Here is a 21174-nt window from a genome sequence, read left to right as displayed (position 1 = left end):
TCAAAATGGTCGTGAATCCACGCGTAAGCGTGATCACGACCTGGCGGTGAGCACCACTGACTCCACCTATTCCATTTTACAAATGACTTTGTAACAGCATATGTGTTCTTTACACACAGATCTAAATGTAATATTTAAGTCAACAAGCCTGTAACAACAAAACTCACATACAAAATTCCTATATTTTAATTCCAGGTGAAAGAAAACTGCAACCTAGAGGTTTGAGCTTACCTCTCATTTTTGCAGCATATCTCAGGCTCTTTAGTAAGTTCTTTAGCATGGCTTTTGATGCCAGATGTAGACTTTCTATAATGAGCCAGCCATTCTGATTCATGGTGTCATTTAGAGCCGCTTTCACCTCTTCCTCATTGTCATTCTTCACACTTACGACAAACAATGGTATGCTTTGCTTCTAAAGGAGAACACAAAGTTATTCCTAGCTATAGAAAACACAGTTAAAGCAGACCTGAACTAAAAGATACACAACTGCATAATAAAATTTAAACAAAAAAACATTTCTTTGTTACAGCTGATACACATCCTAATATAAATCTGCACTGTTTCTACTTCCTGATTCATGGAAGCAGACATATTGTTTACAGCCTGTGCATTCAAATGGCCTTATCTGCCATATATGCCATGTTAGTCATGTGACACAGGGGAGAGATCAAATTACAACTTGTGATTAGACACAAATGAGGGGGAATTAAACAGGTAAAACTCTGTAAATACATACAGGGTGCATTTCTCTATGTATTTCTTCAGTCCTGTGCAAGAGTTCCGGTCCACTTTAAGGTTACAAACACATTTGTAATTATATTAAAGTATATTATAGGTATGCCACAATTAGAAGAAAGGGTGCTTTTTTTCTGGGTACCACACAAGGATGTGTGAAATACAGAGGAACTGCAGTGAAAATAACGTAATAAATAAAATTGCTTCTTTTTTCAATATTCATTTATAAATCATTTAGTTAGTGTTTGCCCATTGTAACATTCCTCATCTGATTTATATTCTGAAATGTATCAGAGATGTCACCTTAGCTCTCTCAGGTGCATCCTTGCGGAATGCTTGTCCCTGAGATTTCCAAAGCTAGCTTAAATAATGCCTAGAATCCCAGAATACTTGGGGAGAAGAATTCTGCATATCCATACAGTGTATGTTAAGCATCACTGGGAGGGCAAGGCTACATACCAATATACAGCAATATATAGATATAGAAAGTGTTTCTGATGCTGATACCAAGAAAATTATGTTAAAGTGGGTCTCCGGAATAACTTATTGCGCTCAACTTTATGTCATACAGTGCTTCTTTAAAGGGCGTACATTTCATAAAGGCGCCTGTTGAAAAAGGCATAGGAAATAGCCAGTAAATTCACTAATATTCTACTACTTTATTCAAATAGCAAAATCGGTATTTACTGATGTTTTGCTATGACATAACCTCTCCCAACTCTCACACAGAATCCCCTGGTGGTGCCTAACCTTAAGCCCCCCCCCCTCCGGTGCCTTACCTTAACCCCCATGATACATATCTTTAACCCCCACTTCTTAACCTTGACCTTACCCCTGGTGGGCACCTAACTTTAACCTCCCCCCGGTGGGCACTTAAAGGAACACTATCAATTTACATATTTTTTTCATTTGAGATAGGAATTGTTTGGGAAGTGCTGCTAAGTACTGGTGTAGGTATATACATTTCACTGGCAACCTCTTTGTTTACTATTATCAAAATACTTTCAAACTTTACTGATGCTAAAACTGACGGCAGATTGAGCCATGAGGGGAGGGGAAATTCCCCTCACACTTGATCAGTTAACCCTGTCTGTAACTCTGTGTGTGAGAGAGAGAAAGCTCCCAACAGCTGCAGCTTCTGTGTTCTGTGTTTCTGCCTGAAGTGTGTGAAGAGAGGAGAGTAAATGAAACTTATTAACATTTGTAATTGTCACAGCTTTTGATACTGTTTTTGCTTTCTGAGAAAAATACTCTGTAGTCTGATATGCAACTCTGGCTGTGCATTAAAGCAGACACCCCTTCTGCAATTGATTTGTCCCAATATAGCTAAATCCTACAGTCAATAAATTAAAGCTTTTGCCTCTGATATTTAACATGAAAAGTAGGAAAATGTTTATACAGCTACTTAGACATTATTTGTACATTGTCATTTTAGAACAGTTAGGCATCAATAGTATTCCTTTAACCTTAGCCCTATCATGCCTGTCGACGTCCTGTTGAAAAGGGCACCTGCTAATGTAGTGGGTCCCGGAGCAGCAAGCTAAGCGAACTGCAGCTACAAATAGTGGGCGCCTAATGTCTGCTATTTGTAACCACAGTTCGCATATACCCCCACTATTTTATTGGGCGCACTTTTAAACAGGAAACATGCCCATTAAACTACGCATAAGTAGTGTGATTTGATTCTGTAAGAAACAGATATTACTTTATTCCCATGCCAGTGGTACAGTTTATATCTTATCAACACTTGCTTAGGGCCTTTTTCCACTAGCAATCACTAGCGTTCGTGCTGAATGCTAGTGATTGCGATTCAGCAAATACATAAAATTTTGCGGCGATTTTCCGACGTTTGCGATCGCGATTTTGCTATGCTATGCACTGCATAGCAAAATCGTACCAATAATCATTCCGCCGCGCAATCGCGATCAGGTAAAAAACGAATCGCGGTAGTGGAAATGACCTACCACGATTCCTATGTTAAATGCAAACTGTAGCGATTTAAAAAATAACTAGCGGTTTGCGGTTTTGCGATTCAGCCATCGCAAACGCCGTAGTGGAAAAGAGCCCTAAGTGATCACTCATTGGCCCTTATTCAATTCACCTTTTATTTCTCCAAAGTCCCTCCTAGTAAATCATACCTGTTTTAAATAACTTTTCAGAACTCTGCAATTTAAGTTCCAAAAATAGGTGAAATTGTATTGTTGAAATTATTTTATTTTATTGCTTGCTGGTGCCTTAACCTTCCTGGCGTTCGGGATAAGCTGCGCAGGAGGCTTTCTCAGGCCCCGCTGGGCCGATTTGCAAAAATGTTTTTTGCAACACGCAGCTAGCACTTTGCTAGCTACATGTGCACTCCGATCACCGCCGCTCCGCGCCGATTAGCCACCGCTCGACGCGCCCCCCCCCCCCCCCCCCGACCCCGTGCGCGTCCTGGCCAATCAGTGCCAGGCAGCACTGAGGGGTGGATCGGGACTCCCAATGACGTCACGATGGGGAAAGCCCTCCAGGAAATCCCGTTCTTTGAACGGGATTTCCTGATTGGAGATCGCCTGAGGCGATCGAAGCGGGCGGGGGGATGCCGCTGCACAGCGGCTATCATGTAGCGAGCCCTGGGCTCGCTACATGATTTAAAAAAAAATGTAAACTGCTGCGCTGCCCCCTGGCAGTTTTTAATAGACCGCCAGGAGGGTTAAAAATTTTATTGATAAGGTGTGAAACTATCACCAAGGAGAAAACAGCGGGACATCGCGAATTTCCCGTTCCTGTCATATGTCCCGCTATGCGGGACATTATTTTAGCGGCGGTTTGCAGCACATCTGGCCCCCAGCAAAGCCCGATCTCTGTCCCCATGTTTAGTGGGCATGTAAGACTACATGCCCACACAGATGGTACCCCCCTCCCCTAAACCGGAAGTGCGCAATCAGCGCTGGCAGGAAGTGGCAGAATAAATTCTGCATTTTTGTTGCTGATTGTAGCTGCTTCTCTGCAGGATGTTTTTTTGCAGTTTCCTGGCAGATTCCTGGCAGATTTCTTCTTTCACAATCCTTGCTGATCCCTTGCAGGTTCTTTCTTGCAGATTTCTTGCAGATCCCTTGCAGGTTTTTTCTTGCAGATTCCTGGCAGATTCCTTGCAGGTTCCAGGTTATTTATTGAAGATTCCTTGCAGATTCCTTACAGAGCGGAGCAATGGCATCCTCTGCAGCAGGTAAATGAAAAATTACAGCGGCTGAGGTGGCACAGCGGATTAGGGAGGATGGCAGCACAGAATCAGATGTGCAGGATTCTGGATTCTGCTGCATATTTTTCCCTTTACTGTGTGTAATGCAGGGGTACAACTGCCTGCAGATAATGTTTCAGAAACTGTCAGTGGGTTTTTCGAGCTTTTTTTTACACCGGCCCTATTACAAGTAATTATTAATGAAACAAATGATTATGCAAAAAGGAAGTTAGAAAATAAACCTCCTTCACCCAGATCCATCTGGAGGAGCTGGACTGATGTTACTATGCAGGAAATAAAGGCATACTTTGGAGTAATTCTTAGTATGGCACTGCAAGAAAGGGGATCTATCCAGGATTTTTTCTCAACTTGGTGGATCAATTACACCCCCTTTTTGGAGATATTTTTTCTTGTGAGCGATTTAGTCAAATTAATTGGATGCTACATGTTTCTCCACCCATCAGTGGTCATGAAGGCCCTCAAACTAGGGGTTGGAAGGTCAGGAACTTGAACTGAGCATATGAAAGAAAGATGCAGAAGTCTGTTTGTACCCCATAGGAATGTAGTAATTGATGAAAGCACAATTAGTTTCAAAGGGAGATCAAAGTACAAGATGTACAATCCTCAGAAACCAAGCAATGGGGGCAATGACTGTGTTCTATGGCTGATTGTGAGACTGGATACCTCTATGTGTTTGAACCGTATTATGGATCTGCAACTACGGAAAGCTTGCCAAGGCCAGACTTACCATTTTCAGCTCGCATTGTCCTTCATCTTTGTACAAATCTGAAACAAGCCACTCCTGGGCATGGATACCATTTATTTACAGATCGATTTTATAACAGTCACATATTGGCACAAGAGTTACTAAAAGAAAAAATTCACATAACTGGAACAGTCTATGCCCAATCGTATAGGTCTACCAAGTGAAATAAAAACAATTGAAACTGAAGAGTTATGAAGTTCGTGCTTGGAAACTTGACAGTGAAGAGATGGTATTGGCATGGAAGGATAAGCGTATTATACACATGCTTAGCACTTTCTACCCTGCTACTACAACGACACAGCAGAGAAGAATGAAAGGTAGAGTGACTGAAAATGTTCAGAAGCCCACAGCAGTCGTAGAATATACAAAACACATGGGAGAGGTTGACCAATTTGATCATTATACCAGTAGTTATTCTTTCAACAGGAAGTCACTGAAGTGGTGGAGGAAGACCATTTTTTGGTTGTTGGAGCTGGCAGTAGTGAATGGCTTCATAATTTACAACCAGTTGCATCCACAAGAACCAAAGGATCATATCAGCTACCGCAAGAACCTAATTCTTGAGTTGGTTTGCGAACAATGAGCCTCTAGGCCTCAGCGGAGATATGGCCGCCCTTCTTCATTGGATGTGGAGGAGCGTCTAAATGGTATCCAGCATTTTATTGCTAATATGCCCAATCGAAACACCAATGATTTCACAGTGTGCACTGACCGGAAGAATACAGGTGGCAGGCGAAAAACCACCTATTATTGCGAAACTTGCTCACGCAGGCCAGGTTTACACGCAGGAAATTGCTTTAAAGTGTACCATACTTTGGCCAACATCTCTGCTACCAGCCAATTGAAGATACCAAACTGTCCAAATAAGGTATGAAATGAAACGTTATAATGTGTTCTTTAAAATAAGATACACCATGTTACTGTGTTACGTTCCATGTAAGAATGGGAGAGAGAGTAAGAGGGGGAGTGCATTTCTGTAACAAAAAAACCTCTACAGACTCTAACTGTAGAATGGCAGAAGCATTTTAAGGATTAGTTTTCTGTATACAGAACCTTTGCCATAAACCTGGAGAGGTACTGCAAACACCTATTTGCAATTAAATGTTCTTCAAATTTTTCTTTCTAATTACATTTTGCAACCAGCTAAAAGTTTCCCAAACTGAAAGTAGCCTGAAATTGCACCTCTTCATAACCATGGTAACACTATTCTGTTTGGAGTACATTTTCATAGAAATGTCTAGCTTCTAACTATTTCACCTTGCAGTATAGGAGCCACTATCACTTATTTTCAACATGTGCATTAACCTATTGACTGGTAGCAAACTATGACTCCCACTGACTGCCAGTTTCTTTAATAATACATATACTTTATGTGCACATAAAAAGTATGCAGGCTGAAATAATGATTGTCATTAATCCCTACAAAATCCTTGCCATCAATGTCAGGAAGATTATCCTTTATAATGTGATGGAGCCTGACAACAAAAATGGAAAACAGACAGTTCTTGTTGGGGTTACTGGTTCAAGTTAGTGAATATGGTAGAAAAAAATTGCTTAACCACTTCCCGACCGCCGTATTGACAATTGGCGGCCGGGAAGTGGACCCCGCAAGGACCGCCGTATTGACAAATGGCGGCGGTCCTTGTAGGGGCATGGGCAGAGCGATCGCGTCATCCGTGACGCGATCCTCTGCCTCCGCCTGGCGCCGCTCACCCGCCGCAACATCCCGCCGGCCATACGGAAGCGCCGGCGGGATGTTAACCCGACGATCGCCGCATACAAAGTGTATAATACACTTTGTAATGTCTACAAAGTGTATTATACAGGCTGCCTCCTGCCCTGGTGGTCCCAGTGTCCGAGGGACCACCAGGGCAGGCTGCAGCCACCCTAGTCTGCACCAAGCACACTGATTTCCCCCCCCCTGCCCCAGATCGCCCACAGCACCCATCAGAATCCCCCCTGCCCACCCCCCAGACCCCTGTTTGCACCCAATCACCCCCCTAATCACCCATCAATCACTCCCTGTCACTATCTTTCAACGCTAAATTTTTTTATCCCCCCCTGCCTCCTGCTCCCTCCTGATCACCCCCCACCCCTCAGATTCTCCCCAGACCCCCCCCCCCCCAGACTCCCCCACCCCATGTACTGTATGCATCTATCCCCCCTGATCACCTGTCAATCACCTGTCAACCACCTATCAATCACCCCCTGTCACTGCCACCCATCAATCAGCCCCTAACCTGCCCCTTGCGGGCAATCTGATCACCCACCCACACCAATAGATCGCCCGCAGATCCGACATCAGATCACCACCCAAGCGCAGTGTTTACATCTATTCTCTCCTCTAAACACCCACTAATTACCCATCAATCACCCATCAATCACCCCCTATCACCAGCTGTCACTGTTACCCATCAGATCAGACCCTAATCTGCCCCTTGCGGGCACCCAATCACCCGCCTACACGCTCAGATTGCCCTCAGACCCCCCCTTATCAATTCGCCAGGGCATTATTTACATCTGTCCTTCCCTGTAATAACCCACTGATCACCTGTCAATCACCTGTCAATCACCCATCAATCACCCCCTGTCACTGCCACCCATCAATCACCCCCTGTCACTGCCACCCATCAATCAGCCCCTAACCTGCCCCTTGCGGGCAAACTGATCACCCACCCACACCAATAGATCGCCCGCAGATCCGACATCAGATCACCACCCAAGCGCAGTGTTTACATCTATTCTCTCCTCTAAACACCCATTAATTACCCATCAATCACCCATCAATCACCCCCTATCACCACCTGTCACTGTTACCCATCAGATCAGACCCTAATCTGCCCCTTGCGGGCACCCAATCACCCGCCTACACGCTTAGATTGCCCTCAGACCCCCCCTTATCAATTCGCCAGTGCAATATTTACATCTGTTCTTCCCTGTAATAACCTACTGATTACCTGTCAATCACCTGTCAATCACCTATCAATCACCCATCAATCACCCCCTGTCACTGCCACCCATCAATCACCCCCTGTCACTGCCACTCATCAATCACCCGCTGTCACTGCCACCCATCAATCAGCCCCTAACCTGCCCCTTGCGGGCAATCTGATCACCCACCCACACCAATAGATCGCCCGCAGATCCGACGTCCGATCACCTCCCAAGTGCAGTGTTTACATCTGTTCTCTACCCTAAACACCCACTAATTACCCATCAATCACCCCCTGTCACTGCTACCTATCAGATTAGACCCCTATCTGCCCCTAGGGCACTCAATCACCCGCCCACACCCTCAGAATGCCCTTAGACCCCAGCCCTGATCACCTCGCCAGTGCATTGCTTGCATCTATTCCCCCCTCTAATCACACCTTGAGACACCCATCAATCACCTCCTGTCACCCCCTAACACACCTACCCATCAGATCAGGCCCTAATTTGCCCCGTGTGGGCTCCTGATCACTCGGCCAAACCCTCAGATCCCCCTCAGACCCCCTTCCGATCACCTCCCCAGTGCATTGATTGCATCTATTTTCCCCTCTAACCACCCCCTGAGACACCCATCAATCACCTCCTGTCACCCCCCTAGCACTCCTATCCATCAGATCAGGCCCAATACAACCTGTCATCTAAAAGGCCACCCTGCTTATGACCGGTTCCACAAAATTCGCCCCCTCATAGACCACCTGTCATCAAAATTTGCAGATGCTTATACCCCTGAACAGTCATTTTGAGACATTTGGTTTCCAGACTACTCACGGTTTTGGGCCCGTAAAATGCCAGGGCGGTATAGGAACCCCACAAGTGACCCCATTTTAGAAAAAAAGACACCCCAAGGTATTCTGTTAGGTGTATGACGAGTTCATAGAAGATTTTATTTTTTGTCAAAAGTTAGTGGAAATTGATTTTTATTGGTTTTTTTCACAAAGTGTCATTTTTCACTAACTTGTGACAAAAAATAAAATCTTCTATGAACTCGCCATACACCTAACGGAATACCTTGGGGTGTCTTCTTTCTAAAATGGGGTCACTTGTGGGGTTCCTATACTGCCCTGGCATTTTAGGGGCCCTAAACCGCGAGGAGTAGTCTAGAAAACAAATGCCTCAAAATGACCTGTGAATAGGACGTTGGGCCCCTTAGCGCACCTAGGCTGCAAAAAAGTGTCACACATGTGGTACCGCCGTACTCAGGAAAAGTAGTATAATGTGTTTTGGGGTGTATTTTTACACATACCCATGCTGGGTGGGAGAAATTTCTATGTAAATGGACAATTGTGTGTAAAAAAAATCAAACAATTGTCATTTACAGAGATATTTCTCCCATTTAGCATGGGTATGTGTAAAAATACACCCCAAAACACATTATACTACTTCTCCTGAGTACGGCGGTACCACATGTGTGGCACTTTTTTACACCCTAAGTACGCTAAGGGGCCCAAAGTCCAATGAGTACCTTTAGGATTTCACAGGTCATTTTGTGACATTTGGTTTCAAGACTACTCCTCACGGTTTAGGGCCCCTAAAATACAAGGGCAGTATAGGAACCCCACAAATGACCCCATTCTAGAAAGAAGACACCCAAAGGTATTCTGTTAGGAGTATGGTGAGTTCATAGAAGATTTTATTTTTTGTCACAAGTTAGCGGAAAATGACACTTTGTGAAAAAAAATAATTAAAATCAATTTCCGCTAACTTGTGACAAAAAAATAAAAACTTCTATGAACTCACCATACTCCTAATGGAATACCTTGGGGTGTCTTCTTTCTAAAATGGGGTCATTAGTGGGGTTCCTATACTGCCCTGGCATTTTAGGGGCCCTAAACCGTGAGGAGTAGTCTTGAAACAAAAATGACCTGTGAAATCCTAAAGGTACTTATTGGACTTTGGGCCCCTTAGTGCAGTTAGGGTGCAAAAAAGTGCCACACATGTGGTATCGCCGTACTCGAGAGAAGTAGTACAATTTGTTTTGAGGTGTATTTTTACACATACCCATACTGGGTGGGAGAAATACCTCTGTAAATGACAATCTTTTGATTTTTTTACACACAATTGTCATTTACAGAGTTATTTCTCCCACCCAGCATGGGTATGTGTAAAAATACACCCCAAAACACATTGTACTACTTCTCCCGAGTACGGCGATACCACATGTGTGGCACTTTTTTGCACCCTAACTGCACTAAGGGGCCCAAAGTGCAATGAGTACCTTTAGGATTTCACAGGTCATTTTGAGAAATTTTGTTTCAAGACTACTCCTCACAGTTTAGGGCCCCTAAAATGCCAGGACAGTATAGGAACCCCACAAATGACTCCATTTTAGAAAGAAGACACCCCAAGGTATTCTGTTAGTAGTACGGTGAGTTCATAGAAGATTTTATTTTTTGTCACAAGTTAGCGGAAATTGATTTTTATTGTTTTTTTTCGCAAAGTGTCATTTTCCGCTAACTTGTGACAAAAAATAAAATCTTCTATGAACTCACCGTACTACTAACGGAATACCTTGGGGTGTCTTCTTTCTAAAATGGGGTCATTTGTGGGGTTCCTATACTCTCCTGGCATTTTAGGGGCCCTAAACCGTGAGGAGTAGTCTTGAAACGAAATTTCTCAAAATGACCTGTGAAATCCTAAAGGTACTCATTGGACTTTTGGCCCCTTAGCGCAGTTAGGGTGCAAAAAAGTGCCACACATGTGGTATCGCCGTACTCAGGAGAAGTAGTATAATGTGTTTTGTGGTGTATTTTTACACATACCCATGCTGAGTGGGAGAAAGATCTCTGTAAATGAACAATTGTGTGTAAAAAAAATTAACAAATTGTCATTTACAGAGATATTTCTCCCACCCAGCATGGGTATGTGTAAAAATACACCCCAAAACACATTATACTACTTCTCCTGAGTACTGCAATACCACATGTGTGGCACTTTTTTGCAGCCTAACTGCGCTAAGGGGCCCAAAGTCCAATGAGCACCTTTAGGCTTTACAGGGGTGCTTACAAATTAGCACCCCCCAAAATGCGAGGACAGTAAACACACCCCACAAATGACCCCATTTTGGAAAGTAGACACTTCAAGGTATTCAGAGAGGGGCATGGTGAGTCCGTGGCAGATTTCATTTTTTTTTGTCGCAAGTTAGAAGAAATGGAAACTTTTTTTTTTTTTTTTTGTCACAAAGTGTCATTTTCCGCTTACTTGTGACAAAAATTAATATCTTCTATGAACTCACTATGTCTCTCAGTGAATACTTTGGGATGTCTTCTTTCCAAAATGGGGTCATTTGGGGGGGTATTTATACTATCCTGGAATTCTAGCCCCTCATGAAACATGTCAGGTGGTCAGAAAAGTCATAGATGCTTGAAAATGGGAAAATTCACTTTTTGCACCATAGTTTGTAAACTTTTACCTAAACCAATAAATATACACTGAATGGGTTTTTTTTTATCAAAAACATGTTTGTCCACATTTTTCGCGCTGCATGTATACAGAAAATTTACTTTATTTGAAAAATGTCAGCACAGAAAGTTAAAAAAATCATTTTTTTGCCAAAATTCATGTTTTGATGAATATAGTAAAAAGTAAAAATCACAGGAGCAATCAAATAGCACCAAAAGAAAGCTGTATTAGTGACAAGAAAAGGAGCCAAAATTCATTTAGGTGGTAGGTTGTATGAGCGAGCAATAAACCGTGAAAGCTGCAGTGGTCTGAATGGAAAAAAAGTGTCCGGTCCTTAAGGGGGGGTAAAGCCCTAGGTCCTCAAGTGGTTAAGTTATACAGTAAAAGTTAGAAAGTTAAAGCTAATCATAATGAAGGGGTTAACTTTTAAAGGAAACCAGAGATTATGCATACTTACCGTTTCATACATACCTGGGGCTTCCTTCTGCCCAAAGTACATGGGTCGCTCTCACATCCCCGTTCTCTGCTGCCTGCAGGTCCAATACCAGGTCCCATAACTTCCTCCAGTTGTGGCCAGTCTGCGCAAGAGGAAGCATGCTCTTTATGTATCTCTCCAGTGGCCACTTGAGAGATACGTAAAGAGTGCACTTCCTCTTGAGCAGACTGGCCGTGACTGGCCAAACTAACAGGACCCGATACTGGAACTTCAGGCAGTGGAGGACGGCATGGGAGCGATCCTTGCGCATGAGGCAGGAGGAAGCCCCAGGTATGTATAAACCGGTAAGTATGCGTCGTCTCTGGTACACTTTAAGGAAGGGGTTCGAGTTGGACACCAGGAAGAGGTTAACATTATGTCATGGAGTCTTTATATTTATTAGCAACCTCCACTATTGTCTCTGAGAAGACTGGTGCATAAATGATCTCAGTAACCTTGAAAGTCTCCACAATAGACAGTCTTCTAAAAAATATAAACGCCTCCCTAACTGCAGAGTTAACAGAGTATTCTGTGTTACACTGGCTCCCTAACTCTGATCGCTGGTTCCTGCACATGATCTGTACTATTGACCTGACTTGGTGACCCATCTTTCTACTGTGAGAAAACGCGGAAAAGCCGCCGCGTGTACTGGCAGCAGGGCGGCTGTTTCCGCGTCCAACGCGGCGGTTTGCACGCAGCAGCGTGCGTCTGGTGTGGCTGGGTCTGTTAGTGCACCTGGATGGAGAACTACGCGCGCGAGCCAGAAGTCAAGACCTTTATGCCAGCAGGAGATGGATCAGCTGATCAGGACGATCAGCTGATTCCTGCTGGACTCCTGATTGGCTGAGTGGCTCGGGCGGGGCGGCAGAGTCCTGCAACTATATATATATATAGCTTGCTTGCCAGTTGCTGGTTTTCTGCCATAGCGAACACATACGTGGAAGCATTCAGACCATAGTCAGATCCTACAGTGTGTTTGAACCAGGAGGACCTGGGAATTCACACTGAGCCAGATTACTTTTGTTCATCATTGTATTGTTATTCAGACTAGTTCCAGGGTGTAGAGACCAAGGACCTCACACCCAGACTAGGGAACTGTATTATCATTTGTGTTATACTCCAGACTAGTTCCAGGGTGCTGAGACCACGGACCTCGCATCCAAGACTAGGGAACTGTATTATCATTTGTGTTATACTCCAGACTAGTTCCAGGGTGCTGAGACCACGGACCTCGCATCCAAGACTAGGGAACTGTATTATCATTTGTGTTATACTCCACACTAGTTCCAGGGTGCTGAGACCACGAACCTCGCATCCAAGACTAGGGAACTGTATTATCATTTGTGTTATACTCCAGACTAGTTCCAGGGTGCTGAGACCACGGACCTCGCACCCAAGACTAGGGAACTGTATATTAATTTGTGTTATTCTCCAGACCTGCTTGTGATGCCCATCTTCCAGGGGTCACTAGCCACCGGGTCTTCTTGCTACTCAGCCTAGGACTTCGCCCCCTTGGATGTCTCAGGCTGCTGCAAGATGTCTGCACTTCCAAAGGGAGGTATTTCTCATACTGCCAAGAACCACCTGCTCCTCAGGTGGTCCTCACTCAAAGTTATTACTGTTGCACCAAACACTCACACTATATAGGTGTCCAGAGGTTAGCAATATATCTGTATTATCGGTGATTCTGCAGATCATCAATAATAAGGTATATATCTGCATTCTTGGTGATACTGCAGATCACCAATAATCAGATTCTCTCTGCATGCTGACACCGATCGTTACACCTACTGTTTCTGATCCTCTGGCTTCTGACTCCCAGCTGAACTTCTTGACTATTCTTCTGTCCTCCCTTACTATTTTATCTGCATTTTCTTTCTGCTAGACCTCCAGGTGTTCATTCCACCATGTTTGCTCTGCCTGTTATTGGAAAACTATACAAACTTTGCTGTACTTAACCAGCATTCGATGGAATCTCAGCCAATTAACTTAACCTGCCTTGCCTGGTCAGACCTAACCTGATACTTACCTCTACAACTGATTTGAATGCTGTTGCTAGACTATCACAGCTTTGTCTCTTGCTCCTCATTTCCTTCACTGGCTTCCAATCCAGTATAAAATAAAACTACTATGCTTTGCCTTCAGATCACTTTCCTGTCTATATATCTAATTGCATACTCATATCCCGCAAACCAACCCTTGTTTCTCTACTAATTGATTTAGTACAATTTTCTGTCACTTTTTATGGGACTGTTCACCACCTTGCACACACCTAAACAGTCCCTTGTGCTACCTCTTTAACCACTTCCCGACCGCCCACTACACAGGGGCGGCGGGGAAGTGGAGCCCTTCAGGGCGGCCTCACCCACAGAGGCGGCGGTCCATTTAAGGGCATGGGCGGAGCGATCGCGTCATCCGTGACGCGATCCTCCGCCGGCGCCTGTCACCGCTCGCCCGCCGCAACATCCCGCCGGCTATACGGAAGCGCCGGCGGGATGTTAACCCCGCGATCGCCGCATACAAAGTGTATAATACACTTTGTAATGTTTACAAAGTGTATTATACAGGCTGCCTCCTGCCCTGGTGGTCCCAGTGTCCGAGGGACCACCAGGGCAGGCTGCAGCCACCCTAGTCTGCACCCAAGCACACTGATTTCTCCCCCCCCTGCCCCAGATCGCCCACAGCACCCATCAGACCCCCCCCCTGCCCACCCCCCAGACCCCTGTTTGCACCCAATCACCCCCCTAATCACCCATCAATCACTCCCTGTCACTATCTGTCAACGCTATTTTTTTTTATCCCCCCCCCTGCTCCCTGCCCCCTCCTGATCACCCCCCACCCCTCAGATTCTCCCCAGACCCCCCCCCAGACCACCCCCCCCCTGTTTACTGTATGCATCTATCCCCCTGATCACCTGTCAATCACCTGTCAATCACCCGTCAATCACCCCCTGTCACTGCCACCCATCAATCAGCCCCTAACCTGCCCCTTGCGGGCAATCTGATCACCCCCCCACACCAATAGATCGCCCACAGATCCGACATCAGATCACCTCCCAAATCCATTGTTTACATCTATTCTCTCCTCTAAACACCCACTAATTACCCATCAATCACCCATCAATCACCCCCTATCACCACCTGTCACTGTTACCTATCAGATCAGACCCTAATCTGCCCCTTGCGGGCACCCAATCACCCGCCCACACGCTCAGATTGCCCTCAGACCCCCCCCCCCCCCCTTATCAATTCGCCAGTGCATTAATTACATCTGTCCTTCCCTGTAATAACCCACTGATCACCTGTCAATCACCTGCCAATCACCTATCACCCATCAATCACCCCCTGTCACCCCCTGTCACTGCCACCCATCAATCAGCCCCTAACCTGCCCCTTGCGGGCAAACTGATCACCCACCCACACCAATAGATCGCCCGCAGATCCGACATCAGATCACCACCCAAGCGCAGTGTTTCCATCTATGCTCTCCTCTAAACACCCACTAATTACCCATCAATCACCCATCAATCACTCCCTATCACCACCTGTCACTGTTACCTATCAGATCAGACCCTAATCTGCCCCTTGCGGGCACCCAATCGCCCGCCTACACGCTCAGATTGCCCTCAGACCCCCCCTTATCAATTCGCCAGTGCAATATTTACATCTGTTCTCCCCTGTAATAACCCACTGATTACCTGTCAATCACCTATCAATCACCCATCAATCACCCCCTGTCACTGCCACCCATCAATCACCCCCTGTCACTGCCACCCATCAATCACCCGCTGTCACTGCCACCCATCAATCAGCCCCTAACCTGCCCCTTGCGGGCAAACTGATCACCCACCCACACCAATAGATCGCCCGCAGATCCGACATCAGATCACCACCCAAGCGCAGTGTTTCCATCTATTCTCTACCCTAAACACCCACTAATTACCCATCAATCACCCCCTGTCACTGCTACCTATCAGATTAGACCCCTACCTGCCCCTAGGGCACTCAATCACCCGCCCACACCCTCAGAATGCCCTCAGACCCCAGCCCTGATCACCTCGCCAGTGCATTGCTTGCATCTATTCCCCCCTCTAATCACACCTTGAGACACCCATCAATCACCTCCTGTCACCCCCTAGCACACCTACCCATCAGATCAGGCCCCAATTTGCCCCGTGTGGGCTCCTGATCACTCGGCCAAACCCTCAGACCCCCTTCCGATCACCTCCCCAGTGCATGGATTGCATCTATTTTCCCCTCTAACCACCCCCTGAGACACCCATCAATCACCTCCTGTCACCCCCCTAGCACTCCTATCCATCAGATCAGGCCCAATACAACCTGTCATCTAAAAGGCCACCCTGCTTATGACCGGTTCCACAAAATTCGCCCCCTCATAGACCACCTGTCATCAAAATTTGCAGATGCTTATACCCCTGAACAGTCATTTTGAGACATTTGGTTTCCAGACTACTCACGGTTTTGGGCCTGTAAAATGCCAGGGCGGTATAGGAACCCCACAAGTGACCCCATTTTAGAAAAAAAAGACACCCCAAGGTATTATGTTAGGTGTATGACGAGTTCATAGAAGATTTTATTTTTTGTCAAAAGTTAGCGGAAATTAATTTTTATTGTTTTTTTTTCACAAAGTGTCATTTTTCACTAACTTGTGACAAAAAATAAAATCTTCTATGAACTCGCCATATACCTAACGGAATACCTTGGGGTGTCTTCTTTCTAAAATGGGGTCACTTGTGGGGTTCCTATACTGCCCTGGCATTTTAGGGGCCCTAAACCGCAAGGAGTAGTCTAGAAAACAAATGCTTCAAAAAGACCTGTGAATAGGACGTTGGGCCCCTTAGCGCACCTAGGCTGCAAAAAAGTGTCACACATGTGGTACCGCCGTACTCAGGAAAAGTAGTATAATGTGTTTTGGGGTGTATTTTTACAAACTATTAAAATCAATTTCCGCTAACTTAACTTGTGACAAAAAAATAAAAACTTCTATGAACTCACCATACTCCTAACGGAATACCTTGGGGTGTCTTCTTTCTAAAATGGGGTCATTAGTGGGGTTCCTATACTGCCCTGGCATTTTAGGGGCCCTAAACCGTGAGGAGTAGTCTTGAAACAAAAATGACCTGTGAAATCCTAAAGGTACTCATTGGACTTTGGGCCCCTTAGTGCAGTTAGGGTGCAAAAAAGTGCCACACATGTGTAAATGACAATCTTTTGATTTTTTTACACACAATTGTCCATTTACAGAGGTATTTCTCCCACCCAGCATGGGTATGTGTAAAAATACACCCCAAAACACATTGTACTACTTCTCCCGAGTATGGCGATACCACATGTGTGGCACTTTTTTACACCCTAAGTACGCTAAGGGGCCCAAAGTCCAATGAGTACCTTTAGGATTTCACAGGTCATTTTGCGACATTTGGTTTCAAGACTACTCCTCACGGTTTAGGGCCCCTAAAATGCCAGGGCAGTATAGGAACCCCACAAATGACCCCATTCTAGAAAGAAGACACCCAAAGGTATTCCGTACGGAGTATGGTGAGTTCATAGAAGATTTTATTTTTTGTCAAAAGTTAGCGGAAATTGATTTTAATTGTGTTTTTTCACAAAGTGTCATTTTCCGCTAACTTGTGACAAAAAATAAAATCTTCTATGAACTCGCCATACTCCTAACGGAATACCTTGGGGTGTCTTCTTTCTAAAATGGGGTCATTTGTGGGGTTCCTATACTGCCCTGGCATTTTAGGGGCCCTAAACCGTGAGGAGTAGTCTTGAAACGAAATTTCTCAAAATGACCTGTGAAATCCTAAAGGTACTCATTGGACTTTGGGCCCTTTAGCGCAGTTAGGGTGCAAAAAAGTGCCACACATGTGGTATCGCCGTACTCAGGAGAAGTAGTATAATGTGTTTTGTGGTGTATTTTTACACATACCCATGCTGAGTGGGAGAAATATCTCTGTAAATGGACAATTGTGTGTAAAAAAAATTAACAAATTGTCATTTACAGAGATATTTCTCCCACCCAGCATGGGTATGTGTAAAAATACACCCCAAAACACATTACACTACTTCTCCTGAGTACGGCAATACCACATGTGTGGCACTTTTTTGCAGCCTAACTGCGCTAAGGGGTCCAAAGTCCAATGAGCACCTTTAGGCTTTACAGGGGTGCTTACAATTTAGCACCCCCCAAAATGTCAGGACAGTAAACACACCCCACAAATGACCCCATTTTGGAAAGTAGACCCTTCAAGGTATTCAGAGAGGGGTATGGTGAGTCTGTGGCAGATTTCATTTTTTTTTTGGTGCAAGTTAGAAGAAATGGAAACTTTTTTTTTTTTTTTTTTTCCTCACAAAGTGTCATTTTCCGCTTACTTGTGACAAAAAATAATATCTTCTATGAACTCACTATGCCTCTCAGTGAATACTTTGGGATGTCTTCTTTCCAAAATGGGGTCATTTGGGGGGTATTTATACTATCCTGGAATTCTAGCCCCTCATGAAACATGACAGGGGGTCAGAAAAGTCATAGATGCTTGAAAATGGGAAAATTCACTTTTTGCACCATAGTTTGTAAACGCTATAACTTTTACCCAAACCAATAAATATACGCTGAATGGGGTTTTTTTTATCAAAAACATGTTTGTCCACATTTTTCGCGCTGCATGTATACAGAAATTTTACTTTATTTGAAAACTGTCAGCACAGAAAGTTAAAAAAATCATTTTTTTGCCAAAATTCATGTCTTTTTTGCTGAATATAATAAAAAGTAAAAATCGCAGGAGCAATTAAATAGCACCAAAAGAAAGCTTTATTAGTGACAAGAAAAGGAGCCAAAATTCATTTAGGTGGTAGGTTGTATGAGCGAGCAATAAACCGTGAAAGCTGCAGTGGTCTGAATGGAAAAAAAGTGGCCGGTCCTTAAGGGGTAGAAAGCCCTAGGTCCTCAAGTGGTTAAAGAGGTCTACTCATACCTGTATTCCTTTATACTTTTGTCATGTATTAATAAAATGTTAATGCACTGCATAATGTAATATACTGAGACTTTACCAATAAAGGATGATGATATAAGGGCCTTTTCCCATTGCAAACGTTTATACACAATTTTCATACTTCTACTAAATCATACTTCTACTAAATCATAAATGTATCAAGTTACAGGATTGCTTGGACAGCTTGAAAAACATTTTTGCAAGTAAGACACTGTAATATATTGTAGTTCATCTGTGTATTTAGTTGAAAGACTGTATCACACAGCTCAATGCCGTTTTTTTCAGCAGGAATTGGCCATCTCTATCAAGATCACATTGTGTGAAGTACAACATTCTAGCACAACCTACAAGACAACTAATAAATAAATGCAAAAACACATTGCAGATTACCAGGAAGTTTTTCTTTACGCGGCTTCTCAGTAAGCCGCTATCTAAAGTATACTACCATGCAATCTATTAATCACCAGAATTCACACACAGAAAATTCATCATTTCAGAATGGCTCAATAAATGATAAAGGAACGAAGATCTAATAAACATAACCATTAACATTATTCTACAAAATGAAAACTTTATATACCAAACATGAAGGGTATGTAAAGCAAAATCCATGTTTGTAGAATAATAATAGAAGAAGAAGAATGTAGAATAATACTTTTTTCTATGTCATGGAATAAATGTTAGCCACACACCCCTGACAGTAGCCTAAGTGATGAGAATTACTCCTTTAAAAAGAACTATGCTTATTTTTCTCGTCAGGAAATGAAAAGACTCCAAAGACATCCATAGCTATTATTATATAAATAGCTAACAATAATCTCAGTGACCACATATTTTACTAGTTAATGTATGAAAAAGGCTGGTTGAATACCTCTGCTGCAGTCACAATGGCTTGTTTTGCTTGCTGGCTCAGGATCGCGCCACTGTATGAAATGCTGGTGGTGGTGCTAGACGGCTCAAGAACTAGAATACCATAGATGTTTTGTTCAACTGCTGTAATAAAACATATTGATGTTATTGTAAGTAGAGATGCTTAGAATTAAGCTCCAGTTGCATGTGTGCACATTGGACACAAGTTAACAAGTCACTATTAAGTGGATGAACATGATTTGGAAATTATATTTACAATAAAAAAAACAATAGAATGACAAAAAAAAACAAGTCTACTGGTAAATATAATTGTATAAAAACTAGCAATCATCCACGCATTGCAAAATTTAAACATTAACTATTCTAGAAGCTCTAGGCTATGATGTAACATGAACCAGATTTTCACGACCTTTTTTTCAAGACCTGTTTCTCTTTTTTAAATCGCTGACTGACAAGGTCCAGCAAACCCTCTCCATGCACTATATCTTGCATGTTTGATAAAATGAGAGTGTTTACAATGGACTTTGTGAGTGTGTCATGTGCGACCAGATGGGTTCTATACATGATGTTTGCATATTTCAATGCTTTTGTCCCATGTAGAGTGTTTACTGTCTTTGGGGCAGACTTTGACATGTGATTGTGTAGCTCATCCTGGACTCATCTGTTTTTGTATGTTTCCTTTATCTTTTACGACCAATAAAAGAGATTTAACCAGAAAATGAAAGAGTGTAATCACACCTACCTTCTCTGGCAGTGCTCATCAAATACTGGAGGCTAACCAGGAAGATCTTAGTATGGGATTGAAGAATGGCTTTCTAAACATTTGATTTGTTGTTTTTAGGCCATGTGGTATAAACAAATATCATTTCAAACAAACATATGTAATGCATGGCTAAGTGCTAGGTCCAATACTAGAATGCTTCCCAGAGAGGAAGGGAATAGTCATGTAGAATTAAACCCATACTTTCCAATGGGAAAACATGGACTGATTCACATGCTTGTCACTATTGCATTTGAGTTTATCCATTACATTTCTGAAATACACAAACCAGACTTGCATGATTTTTTTTAGGCGGATGCATCAACAGAGACTGACATGCATCTGTTCCTGAGTGCAGCAGGTATGGGGAAGACAGTAACAGCTTGCTGGAGAGCACAGTGTATCCATGCTATATGCATATACTGCCACTTCAGTGTAGTGCAACCTGAGCCTATCACAATACTAGGCAACATATTAGCAAATTCAGCAGTTGCAATATTAACCACTTTACCCCCAGTGGTGCGGATATCTCCGTCCCTTTTTCCATTCTTTCACCCCCAGGGATGGAGATATCCGCACCTCCGGCACTCCCGCCGCTGCCCGCACTCCTGCTCGCTCGTGCACGTGCTCCCATGCTCTTGCACGCTGCCGGCCGCTTGCCCGGAGATCAATGAACGGGAAAAACCATTCCCGTTCGTTGATCTAAGCCCCCCGCAATGGCCTGCTGCTTCTATGAGAAGCAGCACGATCATTGTGAAAAAATGTTTTCCCAGCCTCCCTGAACTTCCTGCAAGCGTACTTCCTACGCTTGAGGTCGCATAACCAAAAAGTTACTGTGGCCATCTTGTGGCCAAATAGTAAAACTACACCCTAAAGCATTTTTCATATACAAATACATTAGTTTTACACACACAAATTAACTCATTACCTCCCACACTCCCCAATTTTT

The 21174-nt window shown here is 43.8% G+C and overlaps 1 protein-coding gene across 1 annotated transcript in view; it reads right to left on the bottom strand.

Moving 5' to 3' along the window:
* The window catches only part of LOC137544945 (uncharacterized), a 648464-nt gene that overhangs the window by 113997 nt on the left and 513293 nt on the right, over nucleotides 1–21174 (bottom strand). The window contains exons 86-87 of the mRNA XM_068266042.1: nucleotides 19467–19588; nucleotides 232–412 (exon numbers count right to left, since the gene is read on the bottom strand). Coding sequence (XP_068122143.1) covers nucleotides 232–412; nucleotides 19467–19588 — 303 coding nt within the window. The remainder of the gene's footprint in view (nucleotides 1–231; nucleotides 413–19466; nucleotides 19589–21174) is intronic.

This window comes from Hyperolius riggenbachi, chromosome 2 (assembly GCF_040937935.1).
Source record: "Hyperolius riggenbachi isolate aHypRig1 chromosome 2, aHypRig1.pri, whole genome shotgun sequence".
In the NCBI taxonomy this organism is placed as follows: Eukaryota; Metazoa; Chordata; class Amphibia; order Anura; family Hyperoliidae; genus Hyperolius; species Hyperolius riggenbachi.
The sequence above is the reverse complement of the archived record's forward strand: the minus strand, read 5'-3'. Positions and strand labels throughout refer to the sequence as shown.